Source organism: Mercurialis annua, linkage group LG5 (genome assembly GCF_937616625.2).
Source record: "Mercurialis annua linkage group LG5, ddMerAnnu1.2, whole genome shotgun sequence".
NCBI lineage: Eukaryota > Viridiplantae > Streptophyta > Magnoliopsida > Malpighiales > Euphorbiaceae > Mercurialis > Mercurialis annua.
Genome location: NC_065574.1, coordinates 19,907,308 through 19,931,851, shown reverse-complemented (window position 1 = coordinate 19,931,851; position 24,544 = coordinate 19,907,308). Strand labels below are relative to the sequence as shown.

Genomic DNA, 24,544 nt, shown 5'->3' with positions numbered 1-24,544 from the left:
ATTTAGAGAGAAAATAACTTTTGAAAAGAAAATAGTCTTTTGAAAAAAAGGTTATTTTAGGTAAAAGGTGGTGTTAATATCCAAAACGTCATTCATTTTGGAATATTATGGAATGTCCAAAACGTCAAATAATAAAGAACGGAGGGAGTATTATGCATTGAAAAGGATGTATTTATCATATATAAATTATGTATCAATAATTTATTAATTAAATATATTTAAAAAAACATATTAATCAGGTCTTATAAATTAATATATATATATATATATATATATATATATATATATATATATATAAAAGATAGTGTATATAAATTATATTTAATATATATTTAAGATATATCTCTAACGCATTATATAATAAAATCATGTGTAGATTTAAAATATATTTATAGCATATAATGTTTTTTTTAATTTCATATATATAAACTAAAAAAGGGTGGCGATATTTTCAGAGCAAAGTTTCGATAGGGGCAGAGCAGCTTTTAAAATTTACACATCATTATCCTTTTACATTTAGGCAATTATCTTCTTTTTTGGTTCAATATTTATATTCCTAAATTAATTTGTTTTTTTTTTTGGAAAATAATCAATACAATAAATTAACATGTTATTTTTCTTAATTAGCATATATAACACAAAAGCAATAAGTGTCACTGTCATAGTATAAAATTATATTAAACTAAAAATATTGTTACTATAGAAACACATATGTTTGTGGTTTTTAATATTTTTATCAATATTTTAAAATTTAAATTATAAACCTATTTGAAAAATAAAAATTAAATATCATAGTTTAAAGTTTAGTTTAGACGAAATAACCCAAGTAAGAATTAGCGCAGGAGGATTTGAGCATTATGCCAATGAAAAACAAAATATCAGATGCATTGCAAAAAGTTTATAATATTTATTTATCTAATCAATTTGATGAATGATTTGTTTAAATTTAAATTTTAGTTTATCAAAAGAATTTTGTTTGAATGAAAAGAAAAAAATTGATGCAAAAAAGATTTAGGTATTTGTTTACTTCCCAAAAAAAACAAAACTAATTTAGAAATAAAAATATTAAACAAAAAAAGAAAATAATTAACTAATCTAAAAGGATAATAATGTCAAATCTTAAAATCTGCTCTGATCATATCAAAATTTGCTCTGAAAATATCACCATCCAACTTATATATATATATATATATATATATATATATATATATATATATATATATATATATATAATAGTTGTGCTTTTGTTTTTTTTAAAACGGCCTTTGAGGGTATTTGTACCAGTTTAGATTGAGAGAAGACACAAATATTACAGCGAAGTACTTTTTCGTTTTTTCTTCTAAAACCTCAATTCTAGGTGAGCAATGCCAAAACAGTATAAAGATTTTGATTTTGATAGAACAATATAAACAAATTTTGTTGTTAATTAAAGTTCATAGTTTAGCTTAGTTCTTTTTGCAACTTCAGTAAATGGGGGCTAACAATCGTCCTCTACCTCTGCAAGGCAGCTACTGATGCATTGAGAGTTAGTCTGTGTGGTTCTTATTTTTTCCAAAATGTATATTTAATCAACCGGTTCAACCGGGAACCAATGGCCACACTGGATCGGCCACCGGATCAGTTTTAAAACACCGATTGAATCAGCTGATGGTCTTTGACCATCACATTTTGTTCTGAATCAAGCTAGATGAAAGAAATAGAAAGGCAGCACTAGCAAGAGGAGGATAGAAGATGCATATATTGTTTCATAATTTGTGATATAATAAAAACCTCAAGAAATGAACCTAGTCACGCACCTGTTTTTTGTGTCATACGAGTTGTACAAAATCTTGCTAGAGTTCTAAAAATACAAAAGAAGTAATAATTAAAAACAAATGTTATAGTTTTGTAGAACAGTACAACTGTGATTAAGAGTACATAAGGAGTTAAAAATTAGGGGTATTTGTAACTGTTATATACAAAACTGTGGATGAAGAGTCTCCACAACGTCAACTCGTTTCAGGTTGTCACTAAGTGAGGACCGGAGAGTGGAAGCATGCATGAGTAAGTAACATACTTCACACTGTCTAAAAGCACAACTACAAAAATCCGAGAAATTGATTTTGGTTTGATGATGCCATCAACCTCAATGTCGCTACCTTCCCTAGGGTCAACAAGCACAGACACAATCATTGGAGAGACTGTTTTATTACCTTGAAAGTTGTCTTTCTGAGAATTTTGAACATGCTCTCTATGGTTAGATCCTGTCAGGGAAACTGGAAGCCTGTGAAGAATCCTTCTGTTTTTTCCTTTCAGGTTAGTAACATTTTGCTGGCGCTCTGTCGTTATATTAGCAACCGAGGAGGCAGGAATAATAGCTCCTGGAGTTGGCGACACATCAAAATGAAACACTTCACTGCACATACCAGAACTCAACATTGGCCCTGGACACCACAAATAGCCACAAGCCATTAGTGACATAAAAAACCCTAACCTGATCAAACATCCACGCCAACAGTATTCTAATTGAACCTTCATGTTTTTCACATCTTCGAATACTTTACCTAAACTTCTATATGAAGCATTTTTTATTCACTTCTTTGAAACAAATTACCTCAGTTTGGCACCTCTAAACTACCGTGAGGTCAGATCATACAAAACCTTAACTTGTAAGATTTAGTGCAGTTCACAAACAAGTCATTGATGGATAAATAGTGAGATATTTGCCAATAAGGCTGCATGAGAAACTACTATGAAAACCAGCAGGCAAAATCATCTATAAGAGAAATGTGATCTTTCCTCATATTATATTTTTCCAACCGCATAACACTAGAAGCGTGCAGTTTTTATCTTAATTCTTAACAATGAGAAGTGCATCTAAAATTTCGCAAACATTTCATTACAGCACAGAAACAAATATCTTAAACATACCATGAATCTGCACCTCCTGACTACATCGACTAATTGAAAAAATTTCATTTCGTATCCAAATTTTGTTTTAGTTATATGTTACCTGTTAGAAATGACGACTATTTATTTTACCATCTAATTTACAGTAAGCTCCAACAATAACTTGAGGATCATGGGAATCAACTTTCCAACTTTATTTTGAATCCAGATCAAGAAAAAGTACTACTGAAAGCTATTTGAAAAAGTATTATAGAAATATACTTAATCGTCCAAAAATACCCCACCTTTTCGATTTTTTTCGTTTATGGCCCAAACTTTCAAAACCGTCAATTTTAGCCTATTTCTCAATTGTCAGTTTCAATTCTAGCCATTTATCCAAATTAGAGTGAAAATTCAAATATGTCATTCATATTGCTTTATATTGTTCTAATTTGCCTTTTCACCATCAAGAACTCCAAACATGAAAATCATATTTGAAAATTTTTCCACTCCAATTTAATCAAATGGCTATAATTGAATTTTAAAATTGACAATTTTGAAAGTTTTAGCCATAAATAAAAAAAAAGTCCAAAAGGTGGGGTATTTTTCAATGATTAAACCTTAAAATTACCATCCTATAGCTTACACAAACTTGTTTACCATGGTCACCGACACAAGGTTAAGCTCACATAAAATAGTTATTAATAAATAAGCCAATTTAAGCTAGTTACAATTTGACTGATTCGTGCTTGTGAGCAAGCTTCCATATAAACTGATTATGAATTGTTTTGGCTTTTCAAGTTTTGCATGCACATATAAAGTGTTCATTCATGAGACAAATTTTAAAATGTTCAGTAAGATAGTTAGTAACCACAATGAATACATTTACTAATGCATAAACTCTCCATCACTATAATCCAACAGCTAAAGGAACAGTAGAAAAAAAATAATCATAGCCACTACCAATTATTTTAGGAATAAGATTAACTAAAGTGAGTTGAGTTCTACTATGATTACAGTTTGATCAATCTTCTCTTTGGTTTCAAATATTTTCACTTTTGTCTGTCTATTAGTAATTTAGTAGGCATTCAAATATTTTCACTACGGTTTACAGCTTGACCAATCTTCTCTTTTCGTTTCAAATATCTTCACTACTGTTTGTCTACTAGTAGGCCTTCCTATAGAAATTCATAAGCTGAACTCCTATAGTCGCCTTCCCTATTCCTTTAAAGTTGTCCAATTGAAGCCTAATTAAAAGCCTATTCAACAATGCTGTGTCAGCTGGACTTAGATTGTTAATAGAGAAAAGCCTAGTTAATTTAAATTCAATGTTCTTTGTAAACCTCAAGGATGGTACGGCTTAGCTCAACTCGGTCCCTAGATAAGTTTTCCCATCAAACCTAATCTAGTTCAAAACTAAAGGCAATCCAAATAACGTAGAAAAGCTAACTGCCAAAAAACTAAAACCATAGTTGATTCACACAGTAGTAACCCAAATGTTGCACATGTTTTCCTACACAGCCCATGTGAAAGATATCAAATTTTCATCAGGGAATGATGTTCGCAAAAACAAAAGCACAGAGCAAACCAAGTCTGAGATACCAGCATAAATATGTAATAAAAGAAATGGAAAAAATTACCAGCAAGGCCTTCATGAAACCATTTCTGCAGTTTACCATCAGCTGCAGACGACTTCACGTGGTCCTTCGAAGTATCAGAAGACTCAGAAGTAAGGGCCTTCTGGCGTTCATTAAGATGTCGATACAAGTAAGAGTACCTTCCAGGAATAGCGGGTGACGGAGACATATCTCTAGGGATTGCCAAACCAGTCTCCTTACTTTTTTTCACTTCAAGATTCTCATGAGAGGACATAGCTCTCTCACTGGCAAGAACTGAATGAATTATCAAATTCCCATCAATCTTAACAAGCTTATCATTTCTTGGCACATATAAAGATGCTGCAAGCGATTTGCTATTATTCCCACGGCGAGTAAATTCGTCAGTGTCTGGTAAATGCTCAAATCCTCTTTTCTTGTCAGAATCATATGCTAAGCATCCATCCGTTCCTCTCCCGCAATGAATTCTGTAGCCCTTGTCATGATTCCCACTAGAAAAACCAAAATCCAAATTCTCATGGGACCCATTTAAATGTCCATCAACTCTGAGGACCCTCTCTGTATGGTGATGATAGAGCTTGTCGCTACCAAAACCATTAGCAGAATTGTCCCTCACTCCCCCAAACTTAACATTAACAATTGGCACGAGACAACCGAACAAAAAAATGAAAAATAATAAACCCAAAAAACTAACACTAGCAACCTTCTTGGTCTTACTACCACCGGCTTTCTTATCCTCGGACTTTTTGGATTTGACAGCGGGGCGAGGCTGGTGTGTTTTCAATCTAGGAATAGGAACCAATGGCACTTGAGAGCCTTGCGGCTTAACGACATAAGGAGCACAGGCCAGCCATGGGAATGCCATAGGAGGCATTGGGGGATAGATAGGAGGCGGGCAGATGCCATTGGTACTGACTTGCTGCCTCAAAGTGGCATTTTCAGCCATGAAATATGAAATTTTAGTATTCAAATCAGCAATAGTAGAGTGCATGGACTTCACCTTATCCTCCAGCTCTTCAACATAATGCTTCTTCCTCTGTCTGGAGAGCTGCGCACTCTCTCTATTTCTCATAAGCCGAGCTCTCTTTTTCTCATCCTCATCAGTGGCAGTGGTAGCAGTAGCAGCTGTAGCAAAGCTTTCATTATTAGGGTTAGCATTCTCGGATCTCCGGTACTTGGGAGTTCGTGTTTCGCCACTCGTATCTTCAGTCTCCTTTTTCCTCTTCCAAAGGCCTTGCTTTTCCAATTTAATCTTCTGATCAACCCCCACATATGCATCCGCATTCCCTGATCCCTGAGAGGAAGCAGGAGACAGCGCATTCAGTTCCGCATCGGAATGGTCACACGAATTAGAATTTACGTATTCCGAAGAAGGCGACGAATTTAAATACTTTGCAGCGACATCATCATCCCCAGCGGAAGCTCCGTAGCTAGCGGAAACCGGAGACTCGGAATGACGTTGATCTGTGGAGTTAGGATCGTTTTCGGATTGGAAAAAGAAGTCATCAAAATCATCAAAAGTGATGTCGAAATCGCAGTTGCTATCATCAAGGGAAAAGTGGAGATCGGAGACGTAGTTTTCGTCTGATGATTGTGCAGATAGGAATATGTGATCCAGCGGAGGCACTGCCAGAGAATCGTAATCATTTAACGGCGGCTGCTGATCGGCGTCGCCCATGGTCAGCGATTAGGGTTTCAGAGAGAGGAAAAGTAAACAAGGGTTTTTGTCTAGATGGAGCAAAATAGTGCAAAAAGGACCAGAGACGGTCTTCTTCCGCATGGAACACGCGGCTTCATTTATCTAATTCAATTTCATATAAATTAAACTTACTTTATTATTCTCATAATTACATCCAAAATAATACTTCAAAGTGAAGTAACAATGTAGCTCAAATATATAAACGCTATATAATTATTTTAGAAGCATTTTTTATTTAATTTATCTATACTATATATAAAAGTACGGATGAAGGATAGACAAATTTATTAAATCATCCTTTTTAATTTATAACTATACAAAGATTTCATAGTCATTAATTAATAAATTATTTAATTAATTATTAAAGATAATTAGAGTTCTATAAAAATTGATATTACAATTTGACGATTTCTCTAGCCAAAAAAGTAGTCAACTACTATCTAGGATTATATATTAAAATAATTGACCAACAATACTAATTAAGATAAAATTCTTTCACCATAAAAGTAAACTTCCGCATAGAAACTTCTGTATATTAGCATAAAAAACAATTTTATATTGTTCTTGATTAGCTGAATAAAGTCTTAATTAATTAGTATAAGCCACTAATAGTAATATGACTCTATTTTTAATTAGGACTCTAATAGCCATAGCTGAATATAATTTTTATTAGTAATAAGCCACTAACAGCCATAGTTGAACTGAATAAGGCATTAAACTTCCGAGTAATTAATTTATATAATTAATTATTTTAATCCAATTTATAAAAATATTTTATAATTTAATAAAAATTCTAAATAATTTAATATTAACCCTATATAAATACATACGTTGGTATAATTATACATAATAAATTTAAATTATATCATAAACTATAAATAAATGTCAACTAATATATCAATAAATGTTCGACGAGTCACACTACGAGCCACGTGTGAAACACGTAAAGCGAGACTAGTTATATAAAAAAGCCACTTATATTCATTGATATGTTTTCAGTAAAAGAATTGTAAAGATATTAGTCATAAACATATTAAAATGCATATAAAATAAAAAAAATACAAAAGAAATTGGCTCAAAATTTAAAAAAGGTTTAATTGTTTTAAAATTACAAACTTAAACGTGTTTTTTAATTTTAATACAAGTTTTCAGTTTTAGGAATGTCGTCACTAATTTTTAAATATTTACAATTCGAAATACCGAACAATTTTCCGTCAGAAAATATTAATTTGGACGTTGAAACAATATTTATTTCGAGGTCCACATCAATATTTTTTTAATCAAAAATTTCTCAGTGTTTCATATTAAAAAAATAGTTCATGTATTAAATTTTCAAAATTGATTGTGTTAAAATTACAAAATACACTAAAGTTCATGATTTTTAAATTAATTAACTCTAAACAATACCTTCTGAAAGCGGGGAGAGCCATGGTGATGCCTGGTTCGTTCAGGCTTATGACAATATGACTGTAATACCCCATAACTTTTAAGATATTATATTGTGTCACGTGTCTATTTAACGATAATTAGGATCAATGAGATCAAGAATAAATAAAAATATTAAGGACTTAGACCGAAGTCGATCTATTATTATTAGTCGCGAAATAATAATTGTGTTTTGAAATTATTATTCGTAAGAGTGGGTATTAGCGGGAATAAGTAAGAGTTAAGAAAATTAACATCGAATAAAGTATAGGTCTTGAGCTAATAATCTTACGCCACAGTTCATAAAAAATTTATAGTATATATCGTTAAAGTTTCGTAAATTTTCGAGAATGTTTTAAAATTGAACGCGGATGTTAATTAAGGAATTGAGTTAACATACGAGATTGAGCCGCTTGAGCTAAGTGGTAAATTAGCCAAAGTATATAAGTGAAGGAAATGAATTGATTTTGGTTACAGAAACACAAATCTTCATCTTTTCATTTATTTCTCACGAACAAGAATTCAAGCTACGGTTTTGTCATTTTTATCTGATTTTGACGTTTCTTGCTTCGAATCTTTTATAATTTAGCGGGTAATCAAGGTAAACTATTCGATTTTGTAATTCGATTGGATGAACGTAGAGTTATTTTGGTGTAAAGTTTAGGGTTTTACGCGAATCGAATCGTTTTTTGATTGAATCTAGCGTTTTGAATACGTTTTCAAATTAATATGTGTGTTAATTTTGTTCTGGTAGAGGAAATTCGAGTTGGAGTAGGTCGGTTTTGGCCCGGGGGTGAGAAACCTGGGGCTGTGCGAGCGCACATTTTTTGTTGAGACTATGCAGGCGCACAATCTGTCGTGCGACCGCGCAGCGATTCATTTGGCGTTCCTTCGATGTTTTTGACCCGTATCCGTATCACACACCCGAGGTTGATTTGAATGGACTTTAAGAGTGTTTTGGAATAAGAAAAAGAAAGAGTTTGACGATGTATGTTGAGAAAGTTACAAATAGGACGCGACGGGTTATGCTTATGCTTTGTATTGCTCAGGGAGCTTGGTCAGAGTTGCTTGGTTTCCAGTGTCTTTGGATAGCGTTATCTGTGAGTTTATATGTTTACTTTTGAGGATCTAAAAGTGCATTGTTTTAATCGCAAATGTTCTACATGAAATGCATATGATGTTTGAAACTAGTCTAGATCTGATGAAACGTGCTTTCCTATCAAACGGTAATAGGACTGCGTGATCACCAGTTTCAATCAGAATTCTCGATCATAATATTTAAGAAATGGAAAGGAGAATTATGCATGATAGATACGAGATTAACTCGGGGAAATTATCTCGGAACCTGTATCTAATGAATTAACTCGGTAGAATTATCTTAGGGCTCACAACTTGGGATTAAGTAATGGTAGCGGTTAACTCGGTTTAAATATCTTGGGACTGTACCACATGGATCGATTAGATTCGATATGATATGAGGTGATGATGATACGAATGAGATACGAATTAGATATTTGGGATTAGGGTTTCAATCGGAATCGATATTTGGATGCATATGAATAAAATGTTTATAGCATTGATTTATGTTTTATAATACTTAACTGTAAATTGTATGAACTTACTCTGTATAAATGACCCGTTGATTTCAAACATTTCAGGTGAATAGTATTTTGAAGTGACAGACTTATATTCTTGTTCCAGAAGCTTGTATTTTTAAAGCATGTAAAAAAATAGTAATAAACTTCATAGTGTTGTAGTAATCTATTGATGTCAGACCTTATTTGATTATTTTGTATCAAACAGTTTTCATGTTTGTTATGTTCTGATAATATTTTTGTAATTGCGCTTATAACCATTTGTGTGTTTAGCTGTTCAAAGTAATTGAACTAGGCTATATGATATGGCTTGTACGTTTGATACATGGCAACGCATGATACGTGGTATCACTTGGTAAGACCCTAGTTTCTATGTTTTTACGTTGCAGTTTTCAAAAAGTGATTTCGATGTTTATGATTACGATGCTTTATGAAGTTTTCTGATAACATTTTAATGCATGATGGTATGTTTGTTTCGCAAAAACGTTTTTAGTGGTTTTTACGCTTGCTACGGATTTTGGAGCTACCACTCCCAATCCCTCGTGCCGGTCTCGACCTAAGATTTTGGGTCGTGACAATGGTGGTTCTACTGGAAATGAATTCTCCACCTAACAGGGTTAGGAATGCACTTCTACTAACTAAATATCTCACTTGCTAACGAAAACAAAAGACATCGTGCTCATATCAAAAGATTCGGGTTTACGACACAATTATCTCTTGTACTTGCATAGTTTATTAAAAAGATCTTTTTATACTGTGATCAATCCAGAATTGCTTCTAGTGATAACATACTAGGGGCAAATCAGCCTTGGAAGCCCCAAATATGGCTAGCCCCAATAAAACACCCAACTCGGTCCATTAGTCCAAATGAACGTCAAGCTAGCCAATGGAAAATGTCACTTGTTAAAGACGACAAAAAATATTTCTAAAAAAAAGACGACAAAAAATTGAGATTCAAATGAGCGGTATTTTGGATTTGATACTAATAGCGCAAGATAATACAGGGGCATGTCCCTTATGACCGAGATACAAGCATACTGTACTTTACTTGAAGAGGAAGTCCTACATGAGGTGTTAATGAAGAATCATGGACACAACATTCGCCCTTCTCTTCTCACGCCAATTTCTCCCAGCAAGTATTAGAAAGGCCAGCTCAGCCTACACCCTAGTAGGAACAGCTCGTCCACATGGAAGCATAAAAAGAGAAAAATATCTAAAGGCACGTGAGATATTTGTAGAAACCACCTTATATCCAAATCCTAAGGTAATTGTTTGGTGGATCTATCAAAATGGATTGGAGGCCCAGGGATGTTGCACCTTTGAATGACAATACTATCGTACCCTTCATTTTCTATAAGAGTCGGTTCCGCCCTTATCGATTACCATGTTACCCTACAGGCCAACCACTTTTCAGGCCACCACAACACGCACCTCTTTTCAGTACAAATCAATCTCTAATCTGAACACATCCTTCAAAATTCCACAAAGTTTCCTTTGCAATGCCACATTTTCACCCACTGTCACGACCCAAATTCATGAGTCGAGACGGCGCTAGGGAATGGGAGTGCTAGCTCCGAAACCTATAAAAAGTCTAAAAATACAGCAATTTTTTTCCTCTTTAAAACAAACATTTATTTATAATCATATTCATAAAATACATATAACCTAATTTACAAAAGCATCAGAGTTAAAACGCTTTAACATAAATACATTGTCAAAGAAACTCTAGTCTACTGCGGACTACTAGAATAAAGGTCTTCTTCCATGTCACGTATAATTAACTTCTGAGGAATTAAAAATTCAAAAGCTTTCTTTTCAAACTATAACTTACTAAACCTGAAAAGTTAGACGTGCATCGAGGTCAGTATAAAACTGAGTGAGTTCACAATATTACTAGTTAACATTACATAAAGTTTAAAATATTTTAATACCGTTTATGTAAAATAGAGTCTTGGAAAACATACTTAAAATCTCTTTTTTATATGAACTTACTATATCGTATACTCTTAAAATGATATATAAAGTGTAGCATAAAACATACATAAATATCTTATAATTTCATTTCATACTTATAATACTTTAACATCATCCATCTGACATCGATAGCGAAATTAACCGATGTAATTAAAGTGTCTGACATCGATAGCGAAGCCAACCAATGTAACTAAAACGTCTGACATCAATAGCAAAGCCAACTGATGACATCGATAGAAAAGCCAATCGATGTAACATATTCACCTAATATCAATAGCAAAGCCAACCGATGTATTCTATTCGAATCACACAAACCACTCTCATATTACTTGTTAATAAATTATGTTTAACATTATAATTTAGGTGAGTCTGAGTTCAAGTTATTGTTTAAACCAAATTGGCGTAGTATGGTAGTCAATAAGGTACTACTTTATTGTTAGACTAGCCCCGAGAATTTCCACCGAATTATTAGTGAGGTACAGGTCCCGAGAGATACTCACAGAGTTAACTCATACCTATAAGTGTTATGATAAGATACAGGTCCCGAGAGATACTCACCGAGTTGCCTCGTATCTGAAAGTATTACTGTTGATATAAGTCCCAAGAATAATCCTCCGAGTTACCTTATATCAATACTTATTATTGGGTGTACACTAGTACGATGTATTCGTTACTCTTATTTATTGTTTTCAGTATGTTATGTTGAGTTCTTTTGATCTTTATCTGGGCAATATCAAGCACATCACAACTAATAACATACATTTAAACATACATCTATAAATCTTTCCCATTTATTCATTGTACATATAGGCATGTACAATATGTATTTATTTGTATATTGTTTGTTATTCGTTCACGTATTGTTTGAGATTTACCCATCCCTGATAGTTTAAGTACTTAAATTATTTATAACATATTTATGTGAATATCAAACAAACGTATTAATATTATATAACAAACCATTGCTTTTGTAATATATATAAACTAGCATACTTTTCAAATCACAAATACTAACACACTTTGCAAATCATAAATATTAATATACTCATCATAATAGATAATATATATCATTTAATCCATATAGCCTTTAATCTATAAAATATATTTGGCTTTATGAATACTGATGAGTAATAAAGCCGCTGCCTGCCGCTTAGCCTCCTTCGACCAATTCCGCCATCACTAAGAAATCATAGCTAAGGTTCTTGACATCGTTGTCCATTTTCGGTGTTAGAACGGTGAGAAAATGACCGGAACACGGCGACCCAAAAAGGGCATCTTGGGCAGAATTTTCAATCGCGGGTTTGATATGTTTTTCGGCCGAAATTTTGCAAAACAAAAACAGTTGAATTGAAGAGGACATTGATAGCTTCAATTTGATATAAAAGGACATCGAATTGCGATATCGGAGTAAAGAGATATAGACCAAACAAGCTCGATGTATCAAAACCACTTTCCAAAGAAAATATCGATAAGAGAATAAAACTTGCGTTCCTATATATAGACATATACATTGCCACATGTCGTTGCGCATGCACGCCGCGTGTCTTATTACTTTCAAGCCACGTGTCGTCACGCATGCATCGCGGAACCTTAATAAGGATTGATAACCCGGTAGGGGCGAAGCAACCTCTAGGAATAGATATGGCCAATTATAGCAAAATGAAATGGAATAGTCTCACAGGTCTATGAGAATTCCAATCTCGAACTTAAAAGAGTTTTTATCCGAGATTGCCTCATATCTTATGTCTCATCCCAGATTCGCATCAAGAAGAAAGTTGTTAGGCTTGAGACATAAAGAACATTACTTGTAAAGGAAGAAAGGAAGGCGGCGTTAACCAAGGGGGCCACTGAAGATTCTCTGACAAAGAGAACATACGCATATCGGACCAACCACGCTTCGAATACCAAAATAACTTAAAATGCCAGCTCAGCCTACAAAATAAAAGGATACCTCACTACTGGAAGCACGAGTGGAAAAAGAAAAAGTATACTATATAAACCACATTATCCTTAAACTCTAAGATACACCTCTTTTGATTTCACATCTTTTTCTTCTTACTTTACTCTTCTTCACCAAATACTTACTTGAGCGTTGGAGCAAGCGTATGGAAAACTCCTTCTGGCGTTCTTTCTAACCGTATTCTCTATTTTCAGGATCAGAACTGTAGTAGATCATTCCCCTATTTTTAGTGATTTATCAAGGATATTTCAAAGCAGGTAGGGACAGAGTTGGAGAAATAGAAAGGGAACGAACCTGAAGCCAAGCCAGCAAGTTACTGCAAAAAGGCAGCATGTGCAAAAGTTATAAACATAATAGCAAGAGGCATACCCGATGTTGATTACAATTGCGGAAGGAAAAGAAAGAAAAAATTAGTAACGGCAATCTCAAAAGAAAAATAACTACCACAAATAACATTTAGGTTAGAAGATCGAAAAGGGATAGAGTTTCTACATCAAGATGTCTTGGTCATTTTTGGTAAAGTATGAACTTTTTTTCTCAAAAGGATGTTGGTTGACGAAGGAAGCGGTCAATATGTTGGTCTTGACAGCCTATCTTAGATTGGGAGGAAATAGAGCCAGCCTTAAGGCAGTTAGCATACCACTGAATTGTTTAGGAAGAAAACCTATGGTACCAGAAGGAACAACTGAGCTCGGTTTGGAATTTTAAAAAGAAATGAAGATGCTTGATGGACAAGAAGGAATACTGAGAGCGTCAGCGCAAAAGGTGAAAGCCTTATTCATGATTGTGGATATGCTTGTAGCTTACAATACCATACCTGGAATACCCATGCTTCTATAGCACATGAGCGATCACATGCATATGATATTTGGTAATGAAGATACATACAGAGAAGTGCATTGTGGTCATTAGAGGAAATCAGTAATTGGCTCGCTGGTGCTACCTAGTGTCAACCAGAAAGCTAAAAATGGACATTGAAGAAAAGCAACAATAATTTGTTGAATAGCAATAGGAAGTAATCATGGAGGAAGGCAAACAAAGTCATGTTAAAAGGAAAGCAAGACTTGTGTAAGTCTTTTTTATTGATGGAGATTTTAAGCAATAGTGTGAGCGATGGTGTTTTTAGAGCCTCGTTCGCTCAGGCTTCTGGTAACCTTAGTGGTTAAAAATGGAGTCGCCATCTAGCTAAGTTTGGAAATACCTTTTCTACCGATTAGACGTCCTACTCACTATGGATTCATAGGATGTCGTGCATCAAAGTAAAAGATCTGGGTTCATGGACACAATTAACTCGTGTACCTACTTTATTAATTTTATCAATTTATCAGGCATATTCCAAGTAAAATATCTCATGTTATGCATGCAATAATAGTCTAATCAAACAGGATGTCTAGAAATAAATATTAAACAATAAATGACCAAAAATAAAAAACAGAGTTCAGTTGAAACTATTATAACAACGGCAGTGGCTCAACTTTCTACGTGGAGAGTTGCCCATGTTCCAGCAAATGCTATGAGGACTATGAGCTTATTGAAAGAAGATGGAAGAGTTCAGTGGGTTCCCCCTGATTTTGGTTGGTTAAAAGCCAACGTGGATGCAACACATTTCTCTAATAATCTAGGCACTGGTGTGAGTATTGTGGTTAGAAATTGGAAAGGAAAGCTAGTTCAAGCGCGGCATGTTCAGTATCATGGGTGTGTTAGTCCGAAATCAGCAGAGAAAATGGGGATTAGAGAAACTCTAAGTTAGTTGAAGGTAGCTCTGAATTTAATTATTGAGTCGGATGTGATGGAAGTAACATTAGAGATTCAGAATCCAAATCTTATTGAGGAGGATATTTTAGTTGACGATTGTGTTCATTTAGCAGAGCAGTTTAGTATTTTTATTTTTATTTTCGTGAGACAATTTGCGAATCAGGCAGCGCATGTTCTAGCACAGAATAGCCGTTACATTTCAGGTTCTGTCGTTTTCCTGAATTTCTCACAAATGTAACTGCCTTGGAGTTCTAATAAAGTCTTATTTGATTCTTAAACAAAAAATTAAGTCTCCACTAAGGTTTTAAAAAGGCTTAATCACTAAAAAAAAACCCCTGATCTTTTAGCTCCTTTTCATTTCACCTCCATATTGTAATTTTGTCCAATTTACCCAAATTCGCACATTTAATTTCCAATTCCATCCTAAAAAATTAAATTGACCCTTTTTCACTTGAAAAAATGCCAATTCGATCCTTTATTTTTAGCATAATTTTTAAAAAGCACTTAATGTTATAAAAGGAACGAAAAGCTCTCTTCCCCATAGATTCAATTAATAATACAATTTATTATTAAATAATTATTTAAACTTAAATAATTTCTCTAAGAACGAAGGATCACTTTACCCCCAGCAAAGTATAAAAAACGCCAAATTGAGAAAAGTGGATTACTTTTACCCTGAATTTGGCCAAGAGACACACTCTCCGGTTTTGGTGGTGGTTTATTTTCCTTAGGTGGTTTTTGATGGCAAAAGGTTTAAAATGATCCTAATTGTTTTAACTTTGTGTAAATTAATCCATAATATTTTAAAAAAACAATTTAATTTTAAAACTTTACATATCAAATTTATTAACTAAAAATATAAAGGACCTTTTTCTACTTTTTGTAAAATATTTTCAATTTTTTTATTTTTAAAGAGCAGCTGCAGGAATTCTTCACCGACGACGAACTCGTTTTGTGAGAGACGGAACTCGTCGTCTCTGTGAACAACGAGTTCGTCTCTGATAGAGACGAAGAGCTTCGTCTCCGTTGAAGACGAACCCAAATGGGTTCGTCTCTCAACGAAGACGAATTGGTGGCGGCTGGTGTTTTGAGCGGTTGTTGATGGGTTTGGGCGGTGGTTGATGGATTTTGTGTGTTGGTTGGTGGAGGTGGAGGTGGAGGAAGAGGGACAAAGACGATGGTGGTGTAAAAAACCCAAATGGATTTATCGTTTTTAAAATTTAGATTAAATATTTAATTAAATTAGATTAATTAGGGTTAAATATTTAATTAGATTAAGTTAATTAGAGTAAAGTAAAGTAAATTAGAGTTAATTATTTAAAATTTAGAATCTCACGCTCCAATTAAGGTGTCACATCGGCATATTAAACCGGTTTTTCCAAGTTCAGGGTAAAAGTGGTTCGGTTTTGTTAATTTGAACGTTTTTAATACTTTGTACCAAGTTGAGGGGTGAAGTGATCCTTCGTTCCTTTTTTTTAAATAGAGTTTACTTTTTAAAACTCGTACGTCTTTCTCGTGATGAACCGGTTTTAGGTTCTCCAAGAGGAAGACGAACTGAGTTCATCTTCCTCAATGAGGAAGGCGCCTTCCTCAGTGAGGAAGACGAGACAAACTCGTGTTCCTCTGTGAAGAAGACAAACCCAATTCGTTTTTCTATTGAGAAAGACAACTCATTTCTGGTTCGTTTTCCTTGTGAAGAACCTGAACACGAAGTGAGTTTATCAAGAGGAAGACGAACGAGTTTTCAAAAATTTAATTTTTATTTAAAAAAAATATTATTTGGAAAAATATTATTTAAAAAAATTGTTTAAATTTTAAAAATTTAATTAATATTTTGCGAATATTAATTCATTAATTAGAAAATATTAATTATTTTGAAAATACGTCAGAGTCGGAAAAAAGGTGGCATGGTCGAAGGAGTGTGGCGGTGAATTTTCTGTTTTTGATAATATTGAAATAAATTTTTATTATTATGTGAATTTATGAGGAAGAGGGCTTTTTGTTCTTTTTGTAACATTAAGTACTTTTTAAATAAAATACTAAAAATAAAGGATTAAATTAGTATTTTTTTCAAGTGAAAAATGGTCAATTTAGTATTTTTGGGTGAAGTTGAAAATTAAAGGTGTTAATTTAGATGAATTGGACAAAATGTAACATCGGGGTGAAACTGAAAAAGGACTAAAATGTGGAGGATTTTTTTGGTGATTAGCCTTTTTAAAAATATATAAGTGCGTCCTTCTCGGACGCTCCTAGCACTCGCCTAAAAGACAAAAGCCTAATGATATTGGCGCTCGAGTCCACGAGACTCGCCAAACTTTGAAGAGAGATTTGCCCGAATCTCTAGAAAGACTGACTCCCTGAGGATTCGGCCAAAGCGCGTCGCTAGAGATCTAATACACGGAAGACCAAATATACGGGTACACACTTCTATCTAGGAAGATAAACTTATTTAGAAAGATATTCTTAAATTAGACTTCCCTTGACTAAGGAATCTCTTTCCTATTCAAACACAATGCTAGTAAGTAGGGATCACTTTCCTATTCAAAATCAACTAGGTATTCTCTCAACTACTATATAAAGAGTTTGAGGTATGCCTGATTAGACCATTACATTCTTATACGCTAAAACACTGCTCAAAGCTCAATACTGACTTTAGCATCAGAGAGTTAATCAGACAACTACCGTTTGATTGACCTCCTACCTTGTTTTTCCGGTTTACTCATCGTATCAGAAGGTAGACTCCATCAATTGGCGCCGTCTGTGGGAAATGCTTGATTTCCTCAAATTCGAAGGAGTTTTGCTATACTCTTAAACAAATTTCTCATTGAAGGAATGACTTTTGACGGATCAAACCTAAAAAATAAGCAATCTATGGTTCCAAAAAACATACATCAGACACCTCCGCAAGGTTTAAACACCACCAGAACATCCAACATCATCGGCAATAATGGTCATAACACCACCAAAACATCCAATGTCACTAGCAACGATGGTCCTAACACCACTAGAGCAAAGACCAACACTAGAGGGACTTCATACTCCACACCCAGTACCAAACACAACCAACTAGAGGAAGCAACCCCATTATCTTTCCAGATCTGGGAGGAAATAACGAGCCAACTCCAAATGCGATCTTCCTAGAATCCTATCACGAGGCGTTGGAAAATATGCTAGAAGTGTTCCAGGCCAACCTGGACAAGATGGCCGAAGAAGCCCGAAATTCAAATAATGCTCATGTAGAAGCCATGAGATTGATGAGAAATCAGTTCACCATGTCATCCAGTCGACGTCGACAGAGAGCCGAAGACGAAGGAAGAGATCCCAATAATTAAGAAGCTTCTAGAGGAAACGACAAAACAGGAAGAAGTAATGACGGGCGCGAGACCCCTGAGAATAAAGATAGGAGGAATGAAAATGGAGGAGACGAAACAAACCAAGGGAACGCCCATTGAAACGGCGAAAACCAAGATGAAGCCAGAATCGGGCTAAACTTAAGAAGAGAAGAGCAAAGGGAAAGAGAGAGAGAGAGAGAGAGAGAGAGAGAGAGAGAGAGAGGGAGAGAGGGAGAGAGAGAGAGAGAGAGAGAGAGAGAGAGAGGATGCTCCCGCAAAGAGCAAGAGGCAAGAAAAGAAGACGTGGAAAGCACATTCAAACAAGAAAAATCAGGAGGATGAAGGCGAATTGTCTGAATCCCCATAAAAAAGTATAACTACATGCGTAGTTGAGAAGACCTAGAGGACAAGACTGCCAAAGCGCTGAAGAAATTGGAAGCTGAAGAACTGGATATAGACAACCTAAGGTTGAAAGGTTTACCCCTATCAGCCGAAATCATGGAGGAAACAAATTCCCATAACATGAAGTTACCCATCTTGCTGACGTTCAATGGCGAAGGGGATCCAAGAGACCACTAGTTTAGATTCTCAGCAACAATGGGATTACTAAGCGTATCAGATGCAATCCTGTGTCGGGTCTTCTCCACCACCTTAATAGGAATAGCTCAAATATGGTATAACAAACTCAAGTTGAGGTCGATTAAGAACTTCACAGCTTTGTCAAACAAATTGTTGAATAAATATCTCATCAACATACCAGCCAAAATGACAACTAGCATCCCAAGGTCATGAATTTAGGAAGAAGAAGAAACGTTGAGGAGCTACATTGAAAGATTCAACAAACAAACCATGAAGATCGATAGCTTAAACATCGACATGGCCACCAAAACTCTGAGAGAGGGGACACGATTCAGGAAGTTAGTGGACAAGCTGATAGTCAATAAACCTACAGGAGCACATTCCAGTTCCACCACTTAGGATCAATGTCGCTCCGGAGTTTGAATGGTCCACTCCACTTTGATGTCAGGTTACCCACACAGGAACACATTCGTGAAATGTTAATCATGATATACTCACCAACTCTTGACTATTCTGAGTGCACTGTTTCTTTATGACCAGCTGCCATATCGTATAGTTTCAATTTCCATCCAGCCCACTGCTTTGTTTTCTTCTTTTGTGACCTTCTAACATATGGAGATGTCTGAGGTGCACCCTTAACTATATCATTACTCTATATTCTTGCATTTTGCTGAGCTTATTACTGATCCCAAGAAGGCATATTGCATATGTGCAGGCAAAGTCTTGAGCTCCATTTTTGGTGGCTTATCTGATGAAGGAGGAGGGATGTACTTGTTCTTAATTAACGGTTTGAGGATTGACTCCTCAACCCACTCTTCCTCATCAGGTATAGAAACCAATTGTGTGTTCGCACAAGTAGAAATATGTGTTGGCACAAGACTTCCCAAATTTGTTCTCTGCAGTGCCATAAGACATTCACATATAACCTCAAAAAATGCACATCGAATCTACATCTTTATTCAGATCAGAGCTCAGGATGGATCTGTACTCTTCTAGCTGCTCTCGCACTAACTCATCCACCATGTCTACCTGCATACATTTCTCTTCAGTATTAGGATAGCGTGTAATTCTCTTCATGCCAAACTCAACGATCTCATCCCCAATCCTCAATGTCAGCTTGCCATCATGTACATCAATAAGAGCTTTGCCTATGTTCATGAATGGTCGCCCCAAGATCATCAAGCAATCCTTGTCAGTTGTATAGTCAAGGACAACAAACTCCATAGGGAATATGAATTTGTTGACCTTAACCAAAACATCCTCCACAATCCCATGTGGCTTTTTCATAGAGTGATCCGCTAATTATGACATCAATGGAGTAGCCTGTACCTGCTGATCACCAAACAAACTACGAAAAAGAAATAAGGGCATCAAGATAATACTAGCACATAAATCACAAAGTCAATTAACCGACTACATGTTACCAATAGTACAGGGGATAGTAATAATCCATAGATCTTGAAGCTTTGTCGGGAGATTTCTCAAGATGATTGAACCGCAGTTTTTTTATCATGGGTACTATACCCTCTACCTCCCAACTTCATTTATTGGTGATGATATCTTTCAAGAACTTGGTATAATATGGCATTTCTTTCAATGCGTCTGCCAAACTGATGTTGATTTGTAGCTTCTTGAAAGTTTCTAAGAATTGATGAAACTTCGAAATGTCTTTCGGCTTCTTCACTCTATGTGGGAATGATACTTTTGGCAACAAAAGAGGTGGTGGAGGTGGCCTAGTGACTACCTTTTCAGGCTCAGCACCCTCACACTGTTCCTTTTCTGCCTCTGCTGTAATATTTGCTGCATATGGATCATCCAATGCCGTCTCATTCCTCAACTCAACCGCCTTTAGATGCTCTCTGGGGTTTTCCTCAATGGTGGATGGTAAACCCCTTTGATTTCGGCTTTGTAGTGCTTTAGCCATTTGTTGGTTTTGCAATTCTAGGTTATGAATAGTAGCGGCATGATTCTTGAACGTCTGTTGAGTCTCTACTTCCCTTTTTAATAACAAATCCATCATCTTATTGATTTGATCAATCTTGATATGAAAGGACTCTCCATGTTCTCTCTGCTGAAAACTAGGCAAATATTGTGGTTTGTTATTTTGGTTGTGGAAATTTCCCTAATTGTGAAAGTTTCCCTCGTTAAGTTGTGGTCTAGGTCTTCCTTGAAAGCTAGGACCAGCTTGAGCGTTTGTATTACCTCCATTATCCTTCCATGAGAAATTAGGGTGATTTCTTCACCCTGGATTATATTTGTTGGAATATGGGCCATTGTCTGATCTCTATCCACCCACGTAGTTGACTTACTCATTGAAAGGTTGTGACATCACATAGCACTCACTTTCCACATGGCCATACTCGCCACAAACCTCGCAGTTACTCTGAATAACAGCCACATTACTAATGATGGTTGCTGCAGCTTTTTCTTATGAGGAAGTCCTACAGTGTTGGGACTATTGATTCAAGAGTCTCCACAACTGGATCAATATTAACTGACATAACTCCTCTTTGCACCGGTGCTTTGACCATCTAAGTTGGCCAAGAACAATTGTTCATTTCTAATTCATCCAACAGATTGAATGCCCCATCGGTAGTTTTCCTCATTTATGATCCTCTTGCATCTGCATCGACGGTACTTCTAGTTTGATCATTTGACCCATTGTAAAATGTCTATATCATGTTCTCTCTAGTGATATGATGATGAAGGGCATTTCTCTACAGTTCTTCGAATTGCTCCCAAGCATCATACAAGGATTCCCCATCTAATTACTGGTAGAGCATGATATCTCGGGTCAGCTTTGCAGTCTTCGTCATAGGGAAATACTTATTCAGGAATGCCCTTGCCAAATCTTGCCAGGAATCAATACCATTTCTAGGTAGAGATCTAACTAGGCTCTTGCCTTGCCCTTTAGAGAAAACGGGAATAGACGCAGCCAAATTTCATCTTCAGACATGTTGTTGAGTTTGAAATTGCTACAAACTTCCATAAAGTTAGAGATGTGAGCATTTGGGTCCTCACTTTGTAGCCTATAAAATTGATAGCGAGCCTCTAACAACTGAATAATACTAGTCTTGATCTCAAAGTTATTTGTCTGCATGGGGTGTGAAAAATAACCATGGGCTATGTTGCCGACATTTGGTTGGAAGATTTCCAGTAGAGTCGGTTGATATCCAGCAACAAAAAGAAGGAAAAGGATTGCATAGAGGAACTCCCGAACATTTGGTGATTGTTCTTGTTGATTCGGCTGTTAGGGAACTACTCTGTTATCCCCAACATTATTGAAACCAGGTGGATCAGCAAATTCGTCTTCCATATTAATGTTCCTTTGAACTGATTTTCTGATGCTTTGCTCAAACGTTGTGAGATCTGGTTGAAATGGTTCTAGAGGTAGACCTTTATGACGTGTATTATTCATACACTACGAGAAGAGTATTTGAAACAACAAAAACAACAAAACCCACGCGTAAAACAAGAAAATAAATGACTAAATCAAGTCGAGCTATCCTAAATTAGATGTTAAAGATAAAACTTTCCCTAACAATGGCGCCAAAAACTTGTTGGACCAAATACTGCAAGTGCACAGTGTCAACTCGTAATATAGACTATGAAGCACGGATATCATACCCACAAGGAAAGCAACTAAATACACCCAATTATGATACCCAATTTGAATAGCCAAAAAGAAAATTTGATTGAAGGAATTTTAACTAGTAAAACTGAGTTAAACAAATATGATTGGAATAAATTTAAGCTGTGAATAAAAATGGGTTTAAACAATAATATGGAAGATCAGGGATTATTAATCTTCATTATGCCATTAATCTCATGGGTTATGGATTTATGTTGTCAAATTACGGTTCAGGCTAGTTTAAAGCACCTACAACTCTCTCTCAAGCCGCTATAGATAAAAACATGAAAATAACCAATTAACAGACAATTACTCACTCTCGTGTTATAGTTAACCTCATCAATTAATTAAATGATATTTATTAAGCAAACCTAAAGAACACGTACTCATTAACTCACTCTCGTGTTATCAACTCTTGCGTTGTTGATTAACCGATCTATCTTTATTAAGCTCTCTCAAGTCAAAACTAAAACATAAAGCAATGATTGAATTGGCCAAATACATTCAAGCATTACAAACATTAAGTAACACATAATTTTAACAACAATCCATAATCTCATTATGATTAAATACACATAAATCCAATTAATAATCCCCAAAAATGGATTTAGCTACTCATATTCAAAGGAGGTTCCAAAATAACAAAGACATAATTCATAGTTAAATAAGAACACAACAATAATTAATCTCTCAATGATTGTCGTACCTTAATTTCTAGAATCCCAATATATTTGATGAAATAATTATGAATGATAAAGTAGAACTAGTGAATAAAACTTATACTAGACTAATTCTAGTGTTTTTGTTTATGATACAAGATGATATCTCTCTACATAAATGAAGGCTATTTATAGAGTTACTAGGAGTGGTGATCAAGTTAAGAATCCCTCTTCTCCTCATGGAATTTATATGATGATCAAGTTTAGTATATCTTCTTTCCATAGAGAGTTGAGTGATGATCAAGTCCTTCCATAATCAACTTGAGTGAATCAAGGCTGACTTATCTCATTTCCAAAGAGAGCTTGATCCAAATCAACATAGATATCTTCTTTGAGTGATGATCAAGTTCTTCCATGATCAGCTTGGGTGAATCAAGGTTGACTTATCTCATTTCCAAAAGGAGCTTGATTCAAGTCAACATTGATATCTTCTTCCATAATGAGCTTTTATTGTAATCAAAACTCATTTCTTTGAGTGCAAGCCAAGTAAGATATTTTTTAGTGTGAATCAAAGATGTGTCGCTTATGGAAGGTCTACGAGTGCTCAACAAAACTTCAGGAACCTTCCAAAATGGAAAAATTTTCAGGTCTCAGCCGGCCTTTGGCTGGCCATAAAGTCATGGGCCGGCTAAGGGCCGGCCGTCACAAAGTCAATTGAGGTCTCTAAATGCTCCAAAACTCTCAATCAATGAAGCGGGGTCAGATTTACAAGTATGCACTTTTGCTCTTGGCGCCTATTTCTGGATCTTCGCACCACATTCTAATATACTCCAATTATGGTCCCAAAAGGCTTAAAAATGGATTAAAGCTCATGAAATATGATGACATGGTTTCTGAAATGCTAAAGCCCAAAATGAGTACAAAGAAGTACGAAACAAACGTAATATGCATGAATATGACTCGAAATACACACAAAATATAGGAGTATTTCTACTCCTATCAGCTAACTCGGTTGAACTATCTCGGGACTCACACCTTGGGTATAAGAAGTGACATGAGTTAACTCGATGGAACTATCTAGGGGCTATGTCACATGGTAACAATTAACTCGGTTGAACTATCTCGGGACCTTACCACCGGGCTTGATTTGGTTGATACGTTTTGATAAAAATTTATACTTTGGGTATGGTATCATGAGTATAAGATTAGGGTTTTGGTCAGATCGGATTGTCGGTTTACTTTGAGTTTAAGATTAAGATTAGCTCCACAACACACACTCCACGGTCAATTCCATTCTAGAAAACAAGCTTAAACACTTTAATTACTCTAGAACAAGCTATTAAGCATTGATCCGAAGTTCGATTCAAAGTTCAGATTGCCAAAAAACAAGTCAAGGACTCAGGACGGTACTTTTGAGGACCCATATTTATTTCTTATAACTTTTTCATGTC

General features: G+C 35.2%; 1 protein-coding gene across 1 annotated transcript; it reads right to left on the bottom strand.

Moving 5' to 3' along the window:
- Positions 1-1,845: 1,845 nt before the first annotated feature.
- Positions 1,846-6,278, bottom strand: LOC126681318 (bZIP transcription factor 17). Its single transcript, XM_050376857.2, has 2 exons — positions 4,509-6,278; positions 1,846-2,423 (listed from the first exon to the last, which is right to left on the bottom strand). The coding sequence occupies exons 1-2, from the start codon at positions 6,160-6,162 to the stop codon at positions 1,999-2,001; spliced, it is 2,079 nt and encodes a 692-aa protein (XP_050232814.1). The 5' UTR covers positions 6,163-6,278; the 3' UTR covers positions 1,846-1,998.
- Between the last annotated feature and the right edge of the window lie 18,266 nt (positions 6,279-24,544).

Excerpts from the sequence above, each read along its gene's own strand:
- LOC126681318 (XM_050376857.2), bottom strand. The coding sequence starts at position 6,162 with ATGGGCGACGCCGATCAGCAGCCGCCGTTAAATGATTACGATTCTCTG. Across the intron at positions 2,424-4,508 it reads GTTTCATGAAGGCCTTGCTG|GGCCAATGTTGAGTTCTGGT; the intron begins GTAATTTTTTCC and ends TGTGGTGTCCAG.